Genomic DNA, 20703 nt, shown 5'->3' with positions numbered 1-20703 from the left:
CCCCCCCCCCCCCCCCCCCCCCGAGAGCCCCCTGTCCTGTACTGTGTGTGGCTGTAGCCGCGGGAATTCCGCCACCTGCCGTCTGGCAAACGCCCTTACCTGTAAGTACCTGAAGGTGTTCCCCGGGGGGGGGGGGGAGCCCGTACTTCTCCTCCAGCTCACCCAGGCTCGCAAACTTCCCGTCCACAAACAGGTCCCCCAACTTTCGTATCCCTGCCCTGTGCCACCCTGAAAACTCTCCATCTGTTCTCCCTGGGACGAACCGGTGGTTCCCCCCAGCAAAGTACTCTTGAAGGGTAGTCGCCGATGTAATGCAGGAAAAGCAGCAACCAATTTACAAACCACAATGTGATCATGACCAGATTGTTCAGTGATGTTGGTTGAGGGATGAATATCGACCCCGGGACGCTGGAGAGGACTCCCCTCTGCATTTCGAAATCGTGCTATGGGATTTTTTTTACCAAAGCAGTCAGGTTTGAGCCTCGGTGTAAGGCCTCACATGAAGGACCTTTCTCATAGGTTTATTTACAGAGTGCAGTATCACATACGTCCGCCTCTTACCGACGATCCCTGAGTCCTGGCGGTCTCTCTTTATAAGTGCTCTCGGTACTGAATTGAACAATGCCCCTGTCACCCCCCCCTCCCTTCCCTCAGTGCCGGCACTGGGAGAGGCGGCCTGGAATTATGTCCCTGGGGTGGGGTCCCGAACCCACGACCTTCGCCGTCTCTGAGCAAGAGGGCAGGCCACCGAGCCAAACGGCGCAAGCAAGCAGAACCCGAGGGGTCGACTGCCCTGCTCTTCCTCCTCGTTTTTGTTCCACGTGGCGATGTATAGATTTCAGGAGGCCCCGTTACTCCCTCGCCGTTTGCTGGCGCCCCGAGCAGAAAACGTGGAGGCCGACGAGGCCCGCGTTCATTCCCTTGAGGACGTTCGCCGCGTTGGTTCGAAGGGCAAAAGGTTGGCCGCGCACGTCACACTGCTCTGCGGCAACCCGAGACTTCCTCTGGGTCCGGCGGACGCTGAGGCAGATGGTCAGACCCTCCAGAGAGCAAGTTAGGGTTAGGGTTAGGGTTAGTTGTAACCCGGCCAGCCACCCAAAGGCTCGTCACAGAGAAAACATTTGTGGTGGACCCTCCAAACTATGCCGATCTTGTGAAGGCGGACAAGCCAACAGTGCGTCTTTTGGGAGAGGGGGGGGAGGGCTAGTGGGGAGATATTTGCCAGCTTTTGATCGAGCCAGGAGCTGATGTGACTTCGTACAGACGCCATGAGCTAGGAGAGACCTTTCCAGCTTCAATCGCAATTCGAGAAGAGTGTGTAGAAATGGAGGTCAATAGTTCTTTGTTAGGCCTGGGTTTTAAGTAACGGGGGGGGGGGGGGGTGCGCCATAATGGACCCCTTGACCAACGGGAAAAGAGCCTCCCTATCCACTCCATCTCGACCCCTCATCATTGTCTAAGCTTCGCCGAAATCGCCCCTCGGGCCCCCTCTCTTCCAAAGAAAACATCCCCCGCAGCCTCTCCACCCTCTCCCCGCGGCTGAAACTCTCCCAGTCCGGGCACCTTCCTGGTAAATTTCTCCCGCGTCCTCTCCGGGGGGCAGTCGCAAGGGTCGCGCGCGCGCCGAAGCAGGTCAGATTGAACGGCCGCACAACGATAGCTCAGAGCTTCGAACTGAATCTTCGCAAAAAAGAATAATTCCCCCAGCTCCTGCCACGACGTTAGCTCGCCCCCATCCCTCATAACGGCCGCCGGCGGCGGCCCTGTCCCAGCTGATCTGCTGCTGAAGCCTTCATTGTGCCTTCGTTATCTAATAATAATCTACCAATCTTTATTATCGTCACAAGTAGGCTTACGTTAACGCTGCAATGGAGTTACAGTGAAAATCCCCTCGTCGCCACATTCCGGCGCCTGTTCGGGGACGCGGAGGGAGAATTCAGAATGTCCGATTCACCCAACAAGCACGTCTTTCGGGGACTTGTGGGAGGAAACCGGAGCGCCCGGAGGAAACGCACGCAGACACGGGGGGAGAACGCGCAGACTCCGCACGGACAGTGACCCGAGCCCCGGGAATCGAACCGGGGACCCCGGCGCTGTGAAGCAACAGGGCTAACCACCGGCTCATCCCACGTTCTACACTCCGTACACTGGAGATCCAAAGCCGGCCCCAAGTCGCGGTCCTTGATCCCCCCCCCCCCCTCAGTGCTCGCTGGCGCACATTGGCTCCCGCTCAAGCGACGTCTCGATTTGAAAATTCCCCTCCTGGTTTCCAAATCCGTTCGTGCCCCCCCCCAGAATCCACAACCCGCTGAGCTCTCTGCGCTCCTCCGATTCTGACCTCTCGTGCATCGCCATCGGTGATCTTCCCACCATCGGCGGGCAGGCCTTCAGCTGCCTGATTCCCCCCCCCTCCCGAGCTCTGGAATTCCGTCCCTAAACCTCTCCGCCGCTCCCAACCCGACTTTGTTCCTTTAAGACACTTCCTGGAAGCAACCTCTTTGACCCCCCCCCCCCCCCCCCGGCCCGGAGGCGGTGGCACACTTTGGTTTATAACACTCCGGCGAAACCCCGCGAGACGTTTCATTACATAAAGGCACCATCTAGATGCAAGTTGTTGTTGTACTTGCTTCCAATCTCATTGCCGGCCCCCCACACCTTAGTCAATTGGCTATTGAGCGGCCTGTTAACGATGTCCAAGAGGTGAGGGGAAGGAGTCTCCTGGCTGTTTTCCCTGCCCATAAGCAGTGTATATCAGTGGGGCTTCGACAGAGGACTGTGCCATCGGGGTCCAAGGCCACCCGCACCACCCCTCCCCTCTGCTGCACAGCGCGCTTGGACTGGCCCAGCCCCCTCACCCCTGGTGGGGTCACACAGCAGCAACCCCGAACAATAAACCCTGCTCTCCTGTCTCCCGTCACGACCAGGTCTGGAGCCGCCGCCGATTACTACACCATCCTCGGAATCAAATCGGACGCGACGCTTCAGCAGATCAAGCAGGCTTTCCTCGACCAGTCCAAGAAGGTAGGCCAAATGCATCCTGTATACGTGCGGAAACGGTGGCGTCGTGGTAACGTCGCTCGATTAGTAATCAGAGAATTTACAGCGCAGGAGGAGGCCATTCGGCCCATCGAGTCGGCACCGGCCTTTGGAAAGAGCGGCCCATTTAAGCCCATACCCCCACCCTATCCCAGTAACCCCACCTAACCTTTTTGGACACCAAGGGCAATTTATCACGGCAAATCCACATAACCTGCACATCTTAGGACTGTGGGAGGAAACCGGAGCGCCCGGAGGAAACCCACCCAGACACGGGGGGGGGGAGAACGTGCAGACTCCGCACAGACAGTGACCCGGAGGCACCGGCCTTTGGAAAGAGCGGCCCATTTAAGCCCATACCCCCACCCTATCCCAGTAACCCCACCTAACCTTTTTGGACACCAAGGGCAATTTATCACGGCAAATCCACATAACCTGCACATCTTAGGACTGTGGGAGGAAACCGGAGCGCCCGGAGGAAACCCACCCAGACACGGGGGGGGGGAGAACGTGCAGACTCCGCACAGACAGTGACCCAAGCCGGGAATCGAACCTGGGACCCTGGAGCGGTGAAGCAACTGTGCTAACCGCTGTGCTACCGTGCTGCCCCCATGTGGGAAATGCGGCGGCCATTTTGTGCACAGCCAGCTCATACACACAGCATTGTGGGAAAGACACACTTTTTTTAATGATGTTGAGACGTGGTGTCCCGGGAATGTCACTGGGCTGGCAATCCGGAGGCCCTTGGGTAAGTGTTCCGGGGGGGACCGGACATGGGTTTGAATCCAACCCCGGCAGCCGGAATTATAAAGGTGAGCCTCCATTCACGAATAAGAGGTCTCCCATTTAAGATGGAGGTCGGGAGGAATTTTGTCTAGCATCTCTGGAATTTTCGCCCCAGAGGGCGGTGGAGGCTGCGGGGGCGGGGGGGGGGGGGGGGCGGAGGAGTTACGGGGGGCAGACGGTAAAGTGAAGTGGAGGACATGATCAGCCACTTTTATAGACCACAAATGATTCCAAAACGAATGAGTAGAAGAGAACTTGGTTTGTTACAATACACCAGCATTTACTGTCAGAACACCCTTGGCTCACGCACAGTCTGTTCCAGCCACCCCCCCCCCCCCCCCCCCCCGACCCGGGGTCGCAACGTAAGTGAATTAACAAATAATTCTTGTTCACGTATCAAAACCTTTGGCCCTAGAATGTTGCAATGAGACGCAGACACCAGATTGAAACGTTAACAAACGATTTCTTAATAACACGAGGAAAAGATGAACGTGTGAAGTAATCGCGGAACAATGACCCAACAATCTACCTAATCCCAAAACCCACCTTCCACCCCAGACACGCACAAGATAGACACACACGGCAGGAATGGAAAGGAAAGGTTCAAACTGATTCGCTGCTCGGGTCACCGTCTGTGCGGAGGTTGCACGTTCTCCCCCGTGTCTGCGCGGGTTTCCTCCGGGCGCTCCGGTTTCCTCCCACAAGTCCCCAAAAGACGTGCTTGTTGGGTGAATCGGACGTTCTGAATTCTCCCTCTGTGACCCCGAACAGGCGCCGGAATGTGGCGACGAGGGGATTTTCACAGTCACTTCACTGCAGTGTTAATGTAAGCTGACTTGTGACACCAATAACGATTATTATTATCCTTAAGAGTGCTGAGATTGTTCTTTGCTGCCGATGTCGCTCTTTGAAGGCGGCCATTTCCTAATCATGCAACCAATCTGAAACTAGGCTGTAGAAAGCTCTCTAAATGAGCAGACAGAGAGAGAGTTAAAAGCCGCCTCGTGCCTGCACCTCTTCATAGCACACGCCCCAAAACAAGATGGTGCTCTTCACAAGATCCGCCCTCCTCCTGCAACTTCCTGTCCGGTCTCACCAATCACAGGCCCCAGTAGGAACTGGTACACTTCCGATTGGCCGCTTGCCAGGCCTATGAAATCATCATCACCGGTTCTGCCGCAGCACCTAAAGGGGAGGTCTGGGCTTGGTCCATCACAATAGGGGGCCCCGACTCGGCCTAAAATCTGTGGTGTAAACGGAAACCCCAGATGGTGCAGCAACGTTCCAGCAGCTTAACCAGAAGAGAGGCAGCAGAGAGGGGATACAAAGAAGAGCACAGGACAGTCGCAAAGGGTTTTCCAACAGTATCTTTACACTGCAATATACGTCAGATCACAGCACTGTCGGCACCATACCTGGCCGACTTCATACAGCACATTTTTTAAAAAAAACATTTTTATTCTCTTCCATTTTCACATTTTCTTCCAGATTTACACCCACCAACAATAAACAATAATCCGTAACAAATGTAATGTCAATCCCCATATCGACAACAACGATCCCACCAAACCCCCATTAGCCCGTATGTTCACATAAACAAATTGCAAAAAGGAATCTGGAATCACCCACAGTCACCATTGACACATACAATCCTTGAGGGGCTGGTTTAGCACAGTGGGATAAACAGCTGGCTTGTAATGCAGAACGAGGCCAGCAGCGCGGGTTCAATTCCCGTAAGCCGGCCTCCCCGAACAGGCGCCGGAATGTGGCGACTAGGGGCTTTTCACAGTAACTTCATTGGGCAGCACGGTAGCATTGTGGGTAGCACAATTGCTTCACAGCTCCAGGGTCCCAGGTTCGATTCCGACTTGGGTGACTGTCTGTGCGGAGTCTGCACATCCTCTGTCTGCGCGTTCTCCCCGTGTCTGAATTGAAGCCTACTTGTGACAATAAGTGATTTTTATTATTTATTATCCCTCTCCCCCCAGCCCCCCCTCCCTAATGTTCGATGTTACCCAATTCTTGAAAGCGCATAATGAATAATGCCCATGAATTGTCGAACCCCTCCATCCTTCCCCTCAGTTCAAACTTAACCTTCTCAAGAATTCCAGCAGGTTCCCCCCCCCGCCACACCAGGGCACAGGGTGGAGAGGCTGCTCTCCATCGCAACAGGATCCGCCTTCGGGCGATCAACGAGGCGAAGGCTACAACATCTGCCTCCCCGCCCGTTTCCAACCCCGGCTGGTCCGACACCCCGAATATGGCCTCCCGAGGGCCCGGGTCCAGTTTCACGTGCACCACTTTAGAGATTACCCGAAGAAACCTCCTTCCAGTAATCCTCCAGCTTTGGACGGGACCAAAACATATAAACGTGATTCGCGAGCCCCCCCCCCCCCCGCAACGTTCGCACACATCTTCTACCCCATACAGCACTTAATCATGGATGATTTAGAGGTCCCCGCCCACCCTTAGCGGGGGAGCTAGTATTCGACTAGATTCACAAGAGACTGACAGCTCCAACCCCGTAGGCCACAACGTCCACGTCTATAACAGCCATGACCTTAATCAATGGAGGAACAGGACTGAGGGGCCAAATGGCCTCCACATCCTGCTTCTTACCGTCCTGTGCGAGGGTTCAGAAGCACACCCTCAACGCCATCCAACCTCTGAAAGAGTACCGTACATGATACCCAAGAGTTGTAAACACCCCTCCTCCCGGTCATTGCCTCTTGTAAAACTCTTCCCCCCCCCCCCCCCCCCCAACCTCGGTTCCTTCCCCCCACAACTTTCCACCCCGGCCAGACCACTCGGACCCTGTTCTGTCAGGCTCCGATGGCCGCAGCCCCTCCCCCCACCTCACTCCCGTTCACTGGCCGGCACACACCGGCCAGCGTGGAGGCCCCCGCCCGGGTCTCTTTCCCCCTTGCCCGGCCCTAGGAAAGCCCAAAGATCCCCTTTTAGCACACAAACCCCGCCTATCCACCTACACCCCAAAGAGCCCTCATTTCGAGTGAAAGTCCCATCACGTCCCTTGTCCAAATATATACCACATTGGCTCCTTTAATCTCGACCCCCGCGCGCAGCGACACAAAAAAGAAGAAAATACAGTCATGAGGTTACATCGGCACACGGCCATTCCTCAATTTGTCAGTTCTGCCACAGTCCTTCTGCTTTCGCAAACTCCTCCGCTGCTTCCGCCGTTCCAAAATAAAAGTCCCTGAGCTTGTAAGTCACCCTCAGCTTCGCTGGATATACAATGCCGCACCGCACCTTGCCAATGTACAGTGCCCTCTTCACCCGGTTGAAGGCAGCCCGCCTCCTCGCCAGCTCCACCGTAAAGTCCTGGTATACACGGATACCAGCTCCAGCCCACTGCACCACCTGCTTCTGCTTGGCCCAGCTCAGGACCTTCTCCTTCACACTGTTCCTAGGGAAACACAGAGTCACTGCCCTTGGCGGCTCACTCGCCTTTGGTACAGGCCTCCACGACCGAAGAGCCCGATCCAGTTCATATCGGGAGGGATCCTCCCCCAATAGTTTCGCCAACATCGCGGCAAAATACTCAGTCGGCCTCGGGCCTTCAACTCCTTCGGGCAGCCCCACAATCCTCAAACTCTGTCGCCTGGATCTGTTTTCCAGGTCTTCCATTTTTCCTCGCAGATCGTTGTTAGTATCCATCACCTTCCGCATCTCCTTCCCCATCGAGGCAAGTTGATCACCGTGCTGCAATAACGTCTCCTCCACTTCCTTCAGCGCCTCCCCTTGCTCCCGCACATCCGCCGCTGCGCTCGCCGCCTCCGGGGAAATCGCCTCCCCCACCAGCGCACTCAAAACCTCCCTCATCTCCTTCCTCACCGTCTCCATGTATTTTGTAAACTGCCTTTCGAATTCCGCGGCCATCACCTTAGTTATTTCTTCAGCCGTAAGCAGTGCGGCCTTCCCTGGTGCTCCAGCCTCCATTTTCCTTGGTGACCCCGCGGTGACCTTTCCACTCCCCGACGGACCTTCAGCTGGTTTTTTTTTCCGGTCGTTTCTTTGCTCACCCTCGACATTTTCCTTTACTGAGCTTCCTCTGTGCTGGAGAGGACAGGGCTTAAAGCCCCGAAAATGCTGTTCCCAAACGGGAGCCCTCCATTGTGCGACTGCCCCCCCCCCCCCCTTCCCACAATCCCCAGCCCCCTGTGCAGCCCTGCAGTGGTGGCTAAATCTGTGTTCTGTAAATACTGTACCATCATTGTGAGGTGGTTCATTCTGGGAGGAAGATTAAAGAGATGACGCACTGCTTGGGAAATAAGAGTGTAAAATGGGGGGGCACGGTGGCCAGCACCGCTGCCTCACAGCGCCAGGGACCCGGGTTTGAATCCGGCCCCGGGTCACTGTCTGTGTGGAGTTTGCACATTCTCCCCCGTGTCTGCGTGGGTTCCCTCCGGGTGCTCCGGTTTCCTCCCACAAGTCCCACACCCTCCAAGATGTGCAGGTTAGGTGGATTGGCCGTGCTAAATTGTCCCTTAGTGTCCAAAGATGTGCAGGTTAGGTGGATTGGCCGTGCTAAATTGTCCCTTAGTGTCCAAAGATGTGCAGGTTAGGTGGATTGGCCGTGCTAAATTGTCCCTTAGTGTCCAAAGATATGCAGGTTAGGTGGATTGGCCGTGCTAAATTGTCCCTTAGTGTCCAAAGATGTGCGGGTTAGGTGGATTGGCCGTGCTAAATTGTCCCTTAGTGTTCAAAGATGTGCAGGTTAGGTGGATTGGCCGTGCTAAATTGTCCCTTAGTGTCCAAAGATGTGCAGGTTAGGTGGATTGGCCGTGCTAAATTGTCCCTTAGTGTCCAAAGATGTGCAGGTTAGGTGGATTGGCCGTGCTAAATTGCCCCTTAGCGTCCAAAGATGTGCAGGTTGGGTGGATTGGCCGTGCTAAATTGTCCCTTAGTGTCCAAAGATGTGCAGGTTAGGTGGATTGGCCGTGCTAAATTGTCCCTTAGTGTCCAAAGATGTGCAGGTTAGGTGGATTGGCCGTGCTAAATTGTCCCTTAGTGTCCAAAGATGTGCAGGTTAGGTGGATTGGCCGTGCTAAATTGTCCCTTAGTGTCCAAAGATGTGCAGGTTGGGTGGATTGGCCGTGCTAAATTGTCCCTTAGTGTCCAAAGATGTGCAGGTTAGGTGGATTGGCCGCGCTAAATTGCCCCTTAGTGTCCAAAGGTGTGCAGGTTGGGTGGATTTTGTTTTTTAAATTTAGAGTACCCCAATTCATTTTTCAAATTAAGGGGCAATTTAGCGCGACCAATCCACCTAACCCTGCACATCTTTGGGTTGTGGGGGCGAAACTCCACACGGACAGTGACCCAGAGCCGGGATCGAACCTGGGACCTTGGCACCGTGAGGCAGCAGGGCTAACCCACTGCGCCACCGTGCTGCCCACAGGTTGGGGCGTGCTAAATTTCCCCTAAGTTTCCAAAGATGTGCAGGTTAGGTGGGGTTACGGGGATAGGGAGGGGGAGTGGGCCTCGGTACGATGCTCTTTCAGACGGTCAGTGCAGACTCAATGGGCCGAATGGCCTCCATCTGCACTGTAGAGATTCTATGGTGTCCGTGATACAGATTTGCAAATCACTAAAAATATCAGCACCGGTTAATGAGGTTATAAATTAAATAAAATGAGGTTAATTTCTAGAGGGATAGAATTGAAAAGCAGAGAAGTGATGTGAAACTTGTATCGAGCATCGGTTACACCACTCTGGACAGTTCTGGTCTCCATATCACAGAAAGACAGGAGGAAAGGTGCAATTTGGATTGACTGGAATGATCCCGTGGTCGACTCGTAACTGCCCCCCTCTGAAATGGGCCGAGTGGGACACTCAGCTCAAAGGGGCATTTAGGGACGAGCAACAAATCCTGGGCCTCGTCCAGCGATGCCCACAGCCCCGTGGCAGAAAAAGTTTAAAATCCAGCCGTTCAGTGACCGATCTCCATCTGCCCACCCTTTGCCCAATGTCCCTTAATACCTATGACCAATAAAATGGTCTCACAATTTTAACATCAATTTCCCTTCGTGGAAGCGAGTTTCCAAACTTCCCCCACCCTTTTTCCGTGTGACACTGTTGTCTAATCTCACTCCTGAAAGGTCTGAGCTCTAATTTTTGGACTCTGTCCTTTAGTCATAGACTCCCTGCCTCCCTCCCTGTTCCCCTTGACCACTTGGAATCTCCATTTAACCTTCTAAAGTCCAAGGAATGCAAACCCTAAATTTTGTGTCATCCCTCCTCATAATTTAACCCTTGCGCTCCGGGTATCATTCTGGCAAATCTACATTGCGCTCCCTCCCACGGTCAACATGTCCTTCCGAAGGTGTGAGGGCCCAGAGCTGCTCACTGTGACTCCAGGTGCGGCCTAACCAGGGCTGAAGCCTGACTACTATCGCCTTTGTATTCCAGCCCTCCAGATGCAAAGGGCAGCATTCCATTGGCCTTTTTAATGGGTCTCTGGGACCGTCCTGGACATTTTAATGATTCGTGTCCCCCCGGAAGCCCGAAGGAGGGAACCCCCTCCTCTGAACCCACTTGACGGGAGACAGCCAAACTTGGCGTTGGTTATTCGGGAGTCCATTTTGACATCGGCCGGTTAGCCAGCCCGAAGGCATCATAAATCCAAAGCTAACAGGCTCGGGCCTTTAATGAGATGGAGGCCCGTTTCCGTGGCAACCTTTGGGCCCGGTTGTTCAGCTGGTCCTTCCCAACCTTTGGGCCTTTCAAGAAGAACCGCGTCACGTTTTCCGAACTCCGTGCGGGCATGGGCTAAGTCCGCGGGCGAGGGAGGTGAAAGCGGTGGGATGGAATTAATTTGTTATTAAAACGACGCAGGGCCGTACTGTTTGCAAAAAGAGCACAAGGGGTGGCCTGGACTCGACTGGGCTGAATGGCCTATTTCTGCACTGTAAAGTTTGACATGATTCACCCACTGGGTTCATATTGAGGTACAGTGTTATCATAGAATTTACAGTGCAGAAGGAGGCCATTCGGCCCATCGAGTCTGCACCGGCTCTTGGAAAGAGCACCCTACCCAAAGTCAACACCTCCACCCTATCCCCATAACCCAGTAACCCCACCCAACACTAAGGGCAATTTTGGACACTAAGGGGCAATTTATCACGGCCAATCCACCTAACCTGCACATCTTTGGACTGTGGGAGGAAACCGGAGCACCCGGAGGAAACCCACGCACACACGGGGAGAACGTGCAGACTCCGCACAGGCAGTGACCCAAGCCGGGAATCGAACCTGGGACCCTGGAGCTGTGAAGCAACTGTGCTAACCACAATGTGACCGTGGTACCAGCTTCAAAATTCTGCTGAGCTTCAAACACTTCACAAGACGATTTGGAAAGTGGATTGTGAATGGAGACTGGCACAGAATCCCACTGTTCCAGATTGATTTTGTTTTTGTGGGTCTGGGCAGTCTGCCCTATAGATGGAGTTCAACCTGACCTCAGCAGAGAGAAAGAGAGAGAGAGAGAGAGGGAGCAGTTATCGCACAGGGTGAGAATGACTCCACTCGCCGGGGCAACGGAAGAACAGCATTTTTAACCCTCGTCGGCACAACTCTACCCTCGGAGCCAGAAGGTTGTGCGTTTGGGTCCCACTCCAGAGACTTGCGGGCAGGAATCTCGGCCCATGCTCCCAGCGCCTCACGCTGAGGGAGTGCTGCAGCATCAGAAGGATGGGCTGTTTAAACCCCCCCCTCCCCGTCTACCTTTTAAAAAATGAATCTTTATTCTCCCAAGTAGGCTTACATTAACGCTGCAATGAAGTTACTGTGAAAATCCCCTCGTCGCCACATTCCGGCGCCTGTTTGGGTACACGGAGGGAGAATTCAGAATGTCCAATTCACCTAACAAGCACGTCTTTCGGGACTTGTGAGAGGAAACCGGAGTAAACTCACGCAGGCACGGGGAGAACTCCGCTCAGACAGTGACCCAAGCCGGGAATCGAACCCGGGACCCTGGTGCTGTGAAGCAACAGTGCTAACCACTGTGCTACCCCGTGCCTACTCGGGTGGATGTAAAAGATCCTACAGCCGCTATTCGAAAGAGAGCCGGGTATTCCCCCCACCCGGTGCCCTGGGGTCAAAGTTCATCCCTCAACCACCATCGCTAATTAAAAAATAAACAGACGGGCGGCTTGCGGGATCTTGCTGTGCTGGCTGGCTGTCGGGCTACCCACGTTGCAATTGCAAGAGCGCTTCAGGGCGCCCTGAAATGCGAACCGATTTTGGCCCTGCCTGTGCCGTCATTGGGCGAGGCGGTGAGATACACCGTCCGCCATCGTTCAGCGTGTGGGTCCCCCCTCGGTGCGTCTGGCTGTGAGGAAGTGGGCGGAGATGGGGAGGGGTGCAGCTGGCGCCACGCGTGCCCCCCCCCCCCCCCCGCACCGTGAGCTCTCGGCCACTTCCTTTCGCGCTTCTGCCTGCTTCCCTCGTTAATCCGGCTTCCCGAAAGCCTTTGACTCTCTTCCAAAACCATTTCCGGGACATCAAAGCTCTCCCAGCTTCCTGGTCCTCCAGAACTGGGCACGGCGCTCGTGGTCTGACCAGAGAATTACGCAGTTTTACATCAACCTCCTCGCATTTGTATCTCACTGTTTTATGCCACAGCTCTTCTGCATTTGATTAGCTTTTATTGTTTACTGCTCTTCAGCTATTGTGCCTCCATTCCTGGCACGCTGATGTCACCCAGTATTTTTCCGACTGAAATGCATTACGTGATTCCCTCCATCCTCCCACTTGCGTACTTTAAGAAAAAATAAATCATTCCCGGGGTGCGAGAGTCGCTGGCAAAGCTCAGTGTTTATCGCCCATCCCTAATTGTCCTTGAGAAGACGTTGGTGAGCGGCCATCTTGAATGGCTGTAGTCCATGTGGTGTAGGTACACCCACAGTGCTGTTAGGGAGGGAGTTCCCAGGATTTTGACCCCAGTCACAGCGAAGGAACGGCCGATACATTTCCGAGTCGGGGTGGCGAGCGGCTCGGAAGGGGGAACTTGCAGACGGTGGTGTTCCCCGTGCGTCTGCTGCTGCCCTCGTCCTTCTAGACGGTGGCGGGTTTGGAAGGTGCTGTCGAAGGAGCGGGTGGCTGCGGCGCGTCTTGTAGACGGTGCGCACGGCTGCCGCTGTGCGTCGGGGGGGGGAGGGGGTGAATGTTTGTGGTTAGCGTGTCGATCGAGCGGGGCTGCTTTGTCCTGGACGGTGTCGAGCTTCTCGAGTGTCGTTGGGAGCCGCGCTCATCCAGGCGAGTGGAGAGTATTCCCTCTCACTCCTGACTTGTGCCAGGTTATAATTAACAGGAGGGATTAAACCAGCTTTTCTCGATAGAACAAAGAATGTTGAGGGGACGACCTGACAGAAGCCGAAGATTCCGAATGGGTTTCGATTCGACAGAGAAAAATCTGGAGGAGGCGTGAGCCATCCGTGCAGGACTGAGGTGGTGGCGTCCGACAGGTCACATGGGCTGCCTGACGTGCTGTGACAAACGGGTTGGAATATGGAGCCGTGGATAGTGATGATCGAGGCTCCAACTTTCTTTCTATCTCTTCCCACTCTTGCGATTGGTGTGTGTGTGTCTTGGAAGGGTATCAGGTTCAACCGCCTTGTGAGCATACTTTCCGTGACCGTGACGTCCCGAGGTGGGACTCAGCTGTTCGGTCACTGTGGCCGGGGTCAAAATCCTGGGAACTCCCTCCCTAACAGCACTGCGGGTGCACCTACAGCATACGGGGACTGCGGCGGGTTCAAGATGGCCCGGCCCAGCGACGCCCACAGTCCCCTGAAATAATTTTTTTTTTTAAACCCCTCTGGTATCGTCCGTGTAAATTCCTCTTGCACCTTATCTGAACTGAAAATGGAGCATGTCTGTAGCACTGTTAATGATCACTAGCCATCGCCGTTGAGGTACTTTGGAAATGCCAGTCACTATCGTAAAGTAAGCAACGCGGCAGCCAATCTGTGCGCAGCAAGATGCCGCATTCAGCAACGGGATAATGACGCAGGTCCTCTGATGTTGCCTGAGGGACAATTGTTGGGAAAATACTGGGGAAACTCCCCCTCCGCTCCTTTTCAAAATGGGCTTTATTTTTATAATAATTTTTATTATTGTCACAAGTAGGCTCACATTAACACTGCAATGACGATACTGTGAAAATCCCCTCGTCGCCACATTCCGCCGCCTGTTCGGGTACGCGGAGGGAGAGTTCAGAATGTCCAATTCACCCTACAGCACGTCTTTCAGGATTTGTGGGAGGAAACCGGAGCACCCGGAGGAAACCCACGCAGACACGGGGGGGAGAATGTGCAGACTCCGCACAGACAGTGACCCAAACCCAGGAATCGAAACCGGGTCCTTGGGAGCTGTGAAGCAACAGTGCTAACCACTGTGCTTTGACACTTTTTTCAAAGAGGGTCGATCCGGCCTTGGTTTAATATGGCGTCCTGTGGCGCAGTGGTTAGCACTGGGACTGCGGCGCGCTGAGGACCCGGGTTCGACTCCCGGCCCTGGGTCACTGTCCGCGAGGAGTTTGCACATTCTCCCCGTGTCTGCGTGGGTTTCGCCCCCCCCCCCCCCCCCACAACCCAAAGATGTGCAGGGTAGGTGGATTGTCCACGCTAAATTGCCCCTTAATTGGGATAAAAGTCTTACAACACCAGGTTAAAGTCCAACAGGTTTGTTTTGATGTCACTAGCTTTCGGAGCGCTGCTCCTTCCTCAGGTGAATGAAGAGGTATGTTCCAGAAACATATATATAGACAAATTCAAAGATGCCAGACAATGCTTGGAATGGAGCATTAGCAGATGATTAAATCTTTACAGATCCAGAGATGGGGTAACCCCAGGTTAAAGAGGTGTGAATTGCATCAAGCCAGGACAGTTGGTAGGATTTCGCAGGCCAGATGGTGGGGGATGAATGTAATGCGACATGAATCCCAGGTCCCGGTTGAGGCCGCACTCATGTGTGCGGAACTTGGCTATAAGTTTCTGCTCGGCGATTCTGCGTTGTCGCGGGTCCTGAAGGCCGCCTTGGAGAACGCTTACCCGGAGATCAGAGGCTGAATGCCCTTGACTGCTGAAGTGTTCCCCGACTGGAAGGGAACATTCCTGCCTGGTGATTGTCGCACGATGTCCGTTCATTCGTTGTCGCAGCGTCTGCGTGGTCTCGCCAATGTACCACGCTTCGTGACATCCTTTCCTGCAGTGTATGAGGTAGACAACGTTGGCCGAGTCGCACGAGTATGTACCGCGTACCTGGTGGGTGGTGTTCTCGCGCGTAATGGTGGTATCCATGTCGATGATCTGGCACGTCTTACAGAGATTGCCATGGCAGGGTTGTGTGGTGTCGTGGTCGCTGTTCTGAAGGCTGGGTAGTTTGCGAGGAAAAAAGATAATTGGGTATTGTAAATTTTTTTTTTTTTTAAAAGAGAAATATGGCGTCCGAAGAGCGGCACCTCCGACAGTGCAGCCCGCCCTTGGTGCCGCACTGGAGTGTCGGCCGCCATCTTGGCGCTCAAGCCCTGGAGAGTGGGCCTCGCCATTGGGGACGTGGGGGGGGGCGCTATCCGCTGAGCCCAGCTTCGACACTCCGGCACGGAGAGCGGAAACGTGCCCTCCAAACGCTCAGCGACGCGCCGCGCCCCCCCCCCCCTTCTGCAATGCAGGGCCCGAGGGAAGGGCCATCGCCACTGACTTGGGGGACAGAAGGGACGCTACCCAGGTCAGCCCGCCGGACCCGGCGTCCCTTCGCCAGCAGCACCACGGTTACGGCCGCCCTTTCGCCCCCGGAATGCATCTTTCAATCAGTTGGCTAAAGGGGGAGCTGCGAAATGTAAAAACTCAACTGTGTTTACACACTGCATAATCGCCGCTCATTCCTGATAACGGCCAAACTCTTTTGCTGGGGGAATGTTATGTTTGGACCAGGCTGACTGTAAACGTCAGATAAAAACAGCCAATTTGCAGATCTCTCTGTGCCCCGGCCCCGTTCAATCAATCATCATTCAGGCGAAATAGCAGAATGCGCTCGAGCCAGTGAGGTTCCCTCTGGCACTAAAGGTGATTAGGAAACTCTCCCGCATCGAGCTGTCACTAAGTGACATTTGGCAGCCGGGGGGGGGTTGCTAAGCATTACGGCCGGAACACACGGACAATTATGGAAAAGAAAGTACGATGCGGGGACTCAGGAGCTCTGCCAGGCGGGAGGGCATTGGGAAAGGGCCCCGGCACCACCAGGATTCTGCGCGAAGGCACGTGCATTCCTGTAGCGCCTTTCGCGGCCTCGGGTTGTAGGGGCGGGAGGAGGTTAGAAAGACAGGGAGGGTTGTAGGGACTGGAGGAGGTTACAGAGATAGGGAGGGTTGTAGGGACTGGAGGAGGTTACAGAGATAGTGAGGGTTGCAGGGACTAATAGCTACAGAGATAGGAGGGGTGTAGGGGCTGGAGGAGGTTATAGAGATAGGGAGGGTTGGTGGGACTGGAGGAGGTTATAGAGATAGGGAGGGTTGTAGGGGCTGGAGCAGGTTACAGAGATAGGGAGGGTTGTAGGGGCTGGAGGAGGTTACAGACAGAGGGAGGGTTGGTGGGACTGGAGGAGGTTACAGAGATAGGAGGGGTGTAGGGGCTGGAGGAGGTTACAGAGATAGGGAGGGTTGTAGGGGCTGGAGGAGGTTATAGAGATAGGGAGGGTTGGTGGGACTGGAGGAGGTTACAGAGATAGGGAGGATTGTAGGGGCTGGAGGAGGTTACAGACAGAGGGAGGGTTGGTGGGACTGGAGGAGGTTACAGAGATAGGGAGGATTGTAGGGGCTGGAGGAGGTTATAGAGATAGGGAGGGTTGGTGGGACTGGAGGAGGTTACAGAGATAGGGAGGGTTGTAGGGGCTGGAGGAGGTTACAGACAGAGGGAGGGTTGGTGGGACTGGAGGAGGTTACAGAGATAGGAGGGGTGTAGGGGCTGGAGGAGGTTACAGAGATAGGGAGGGGTGTAGGGGCTGGAGGAGGTTACAGAGATAGGGAGGGTTGTAGGGGCTGGAGGAGGTTACAGAGAGAGGGAGGGTTGATGGGACTGGAGGAGGTTATAGAGATAGGGAGGGTCGTAAGGGCTGGAGGAGGTTACAGAGATAGGGAGGGTTGTCGGGGCTGGAGGAGGTTACAGAGACAGGGAGGGCTGTAGGGGCTGGAGGAGGTGATAGAGATAGGGAGGGTCTTAGGGGCTGGAGGAGGTTACAGAGACAGGGAGGGCTGTAGGGGCTGTAGGACGTTATAGAGAGAGGGAGGGTTTTAGGGATTGGAGGAGGTTACAGATAGTGAGGGTTGCAGGGACTAATAGCTACAGAGATAGGAGGGTTGTAGGGGCTGAAGGAGGTTACACAAATAAGGAGGGTTGTACGGATTGGAGGAGGTTACAGGAATAGGGAGTGTTGTAGGGGCTGGAGGAGGTTACAGAGACAGGGAGGGTTGTAGGGGCTGGTGGAGGTTACAGAGAGAGGGAGTTGTAGGGGCTCTGGATGAGGTTACAGAGATGGAGAGGGTTGTAGGAATTGGTGGAGGTTAAAGAGATAGGGAGGGTTGTAGGGGCTGGATGAGGTTACAGAGATAAGGATGGTTATAGGGGCTCTGGAGGAGGTTACGGAGATAGGGAAGGTTGTCGGGGCTGGAGGAGGTTACAGAGATAGGGAGGGTTGTAGGGCCCCTGGAGGAGGTTACAGAGAAAGGGAGGCTTGTGAGGCTGGGGGAGGTTACAGAGATAGGGAGGGTTGTAGGAGCTGGAGGAGGTTACAGAGAAAGGGAGGGTTGTAGGGGCTGGTGGAGGTTACAGAGATAGGGAGGGTTGTTGGGGCTGGAGGAGGTTACAGAGACAGGGAGGGTTGTATGGACTGGAGGAGGTTATAGAGAAGGCAGGGTTGTAGGGGCTGGAAGAGGTTACAGAGATAGGGAGGGTTGTAGGAATTGGAGGAGATTACAGAGAAAGGGAGGGTTGTCGGGGCTGGAGGAGGTTACAGAGACAGGGAGGGTTGTAGGGACTGGAGGAGGTTACAGAGATAGGGAGGGTTGTAGGGGCTGGATGAGGTTGCACAAATAGGGAGGGTTGGAGGGGCTGGAGGAGGTTACATAGATAGGGAGGGTTGTGGGAATTGGAGGAGGTTAAAGAGATAGGGAGGGTTGTAGGGGCTGGTGGAGGTTACAGAGATAAGGATGGTTATAGGGGCTCTGGAGGAGGTTACGGAGATAGGGAAGGTTGTAGGGGCTGGAGGAGGTTACAGAGACAGCGAGGGTTGTAGGGGTCTGGTGTAGGTTACAGAGATAGGGAGGGTTGTAGGAGCTGGAGGAGGTTAGAGAGATACGGAGGTTTGTTGGAGCTGGAGGAGGTTACTGAGATAGGGAGGGTTGTGGGAATTGGAGTAGGTTAAAGTGAAGGGGAAGGTTGTAGTGGCTGGAGGAGGTTTCAGAGATAGGGAGGGTTGTAGGGCCCCTGGAGGAGGTTACAGAGAAAGGGAGGCTTGTGGGGCTGTGGGAGGTTACAGAGATAGGGAGGGTTGTAGGAGCTGGAGGAGGTTACAGAGTAAGGGAGGGTTGTAGGGGCTGGTGGAGGTTACAGAGATAGGGAGGGTTGTCGGGGCTGGAGGAGGTTACAGAGACAGGGAGGGTTGTATGGACTGGAGAAGGTTACAGAGATAGTGAGGATTTTAGGGATTGGAGGAGGTTGCACAAATAGGGAGGGTTGGAGGGGCTGGAGGAGGTTACATAGATAGGGAGGAGTGTAGGGGCTGGAGGAGATTATAGAGAAGGGAGGGTTGTATGGGCTGGAAGAGGTTACAGAGATAGGGAGGGTTGTAGGAATTGGAGGAGGTTAAAGAGATAGGGAGGGTTGTCGGGACTGGAGGAGGTTACAGAGATAGGGAGGGTTGTAGGGGCTGGAGGAGCTTGCAGAGATAGGGAGGTTTGTAGAAATTGGAGGAGGTTACAGAGATAAGGAGGGTTGTAGGGGCTGGAGGAGATTGCAGAGATAGGGAGGGTTGTAGGAATTGGAGGAGGTTACAGAGACAGCGAGGGTTGTAGGGCCCCTGGAGGAGGTTACAGAGATAGGGAGGGTTGTAGGGGCTGGCAGAGGTTACAGAGATAGGGAGGGTTGTTGGGGCTGGAGGAGGTTACAGAGATAGGGAGGGTTGTAGGATATGGAGGAGGTTACAGAGATAGCGAGGGTTGTAGGGGATGGAGGAGGTTACAGAGATAGGGAGGGTTGTTGGGGCTGGAGGAGGTTACAGACATAGAGAGGGTTGTCGGGGCTGGAGGAGGTTACAGAGACAGGGAGGGCTGTAGGGGCTGTAGGACGTTATAGAGAGAGGGAAGGTTTTAGGGATTGGAGGAGGCTCCAGATAGTGAGGGTTGCAGGGACTAATAGCTACAGAGATAGGAGGGTTGTAGGGGCTGAAGGAGGTTACACAAATAAGGAGGGTTGTACGGATTGGAGGATGTTACAGGAATAGGGAGTGTTGTAGGGGCTGGAGGAGGTTACAGAGACAGGGAGGGTGTAGGGGCTCTGGAGGAGGTTACAGAGATAGGGAGGGGTGTAGGGGCTCTGGAAGAGGTATCAGGGATAGGGCGGGTTGTAGAAGATGGAGGAGGCTACAGAGAAAGGGAGTGTTGTAGGGGCTGGAGGAGGTTACAGAGATAGGAAGGGATGTTGGGGCTGGAGGAGGTTACAGAGATAGGGAGGGTTGTAGGGGATGGAGGAGGTTACAGAGATAGGGAGGGTTGTTGGGGCTGGAGGAGGTTACAGAGATAGGGAGGGTTGTGGGGCTCTGGAGGAGGTTACAGAGATAGGGAGGGTTGTTGGGGTTGGAGGAGGTGTCAGAGATAGGGAGGGGTGTGGGGCTCTGAAGGAGGTTACAGAGATAGGGAGGGGTGTAGGGGCTCTGGAGGAGGTATCAGGGCTAGGGAGGGTTGTTGGGGTTGGAGGAGGTATCAGAGATAGGGAGGGGTGTGGGGCTCAGGAGGAGGTATCAGAGATAGGGAGGGTTGTATGGGCTCTGGAGGAGGTTACAGAGATAGGGAGGGTTGTTGGGGCTGGAGGAGGTTACAGAGATAGGGAGGGGTGTAGGGGCTCTGGAGGAGGTATCAGAGATAGGGAGGGTGATAGGGGCTCTGGAGGAGGTATCAGAGATAGGGAGGGTGGTAGGGACTCTGGAGGAGGTATCAGTGATAGGGAGGGTTGTCGGGCTGGAGGAGGTTACAGAGATAGGGAGGGTTGTTGGGGCTGGAGGAGTTTACAGAGATAGGGAGGGTTGTCGGGGCTGGAGGAGGTTACAGAGATAGGGAGGGTGGTAGGGGCTCTGGAGGAGGTATCAGTGATAGGGAGGGTTGTCGGGCTGGAGGAGGATACAGAGATAGGGAGGGGTGTTGGGCTCTGGAGGAGGTTACAGAGAAAGGGAGGGTTGTAGGGGCTGGAGGAGGTTACAGAGATAGGGAGGGTTGTGGGGCTGGAGGAGTTATCAGAGATAGGGAGGGGTGTGGGGGCTCTGGAGGAGGTATCAGAGATAGGGATTGTTGTCGGGGCTGGAGGCGGTTACAGAGATAGGGAGGGGTGTAGGGGCTCTGGAGGAGGTATCAGAGATAGGGAGGGGTGTAGGGGCTCTGGAGGAGGTTACAGAGATAGGGAGGGTTGTTGGGGCTGGAGGAGGTTACAGAGATAGGGAGGGGTGTAGGGGCTCTGGAGGAGGTATCAGAGATAGGGAGGGTGATAGGGGCTCTGGAGGAGGTATCAGAGATAGGGAGGGTGGTAGGGACTCTGGAGGAGGTATCAGTGATAGGGAGGGTTGTCGGGCTGGAGGAGGTTACAGAGATAGGGAGGG

At 54.8% G+C, this 20703-nt stretch overlaps 1 protein-coding gene across 2 annotated transcripts in view; it reads left to right on the top strand.

The window, feature by feature from the left end:
- Window positions 1-20703, top strand: part of dnajc4 (DnaJ (Hsp40) homolog, subfamily C, member 4) — a 180078-nt gene that overhangs the window by 22234 nt on the left and 137141 nt on the right. For both annotated transcript variants that reach the window (XM_072489401.1, XM_072489400.1), the window contains exon 4: window positions 2925-3021. In XM_072489401.1, coding sequence (XP_072345502.1) covers window positions 2925-3021 — 97 coding nt within the window. The remainder of the gene's footprint in view (window positions 1-2924; window positions 3022-20703) is intronic.

This window comes from Scyliorhinus torazame, chromosome 24, assembly GCF_047496885.1.
Source record: "Scyliorhinus torazame isolate Kashiwa2021f chromosome 24, sScyTor2.1, whole genome shotgun sequence".
Classification (NCBI taxonomy): domain Eukaryota; kingdom Metazoa; phylum Chordata; class Chondrichthyes; order Carcharhiniformes; family Scyliorhinidae; genus Scyliorhinus; species Scyliorhinus torazame.
This window is presented reverse-complemented; position numbering and strand designations above follow the sequence as displayed.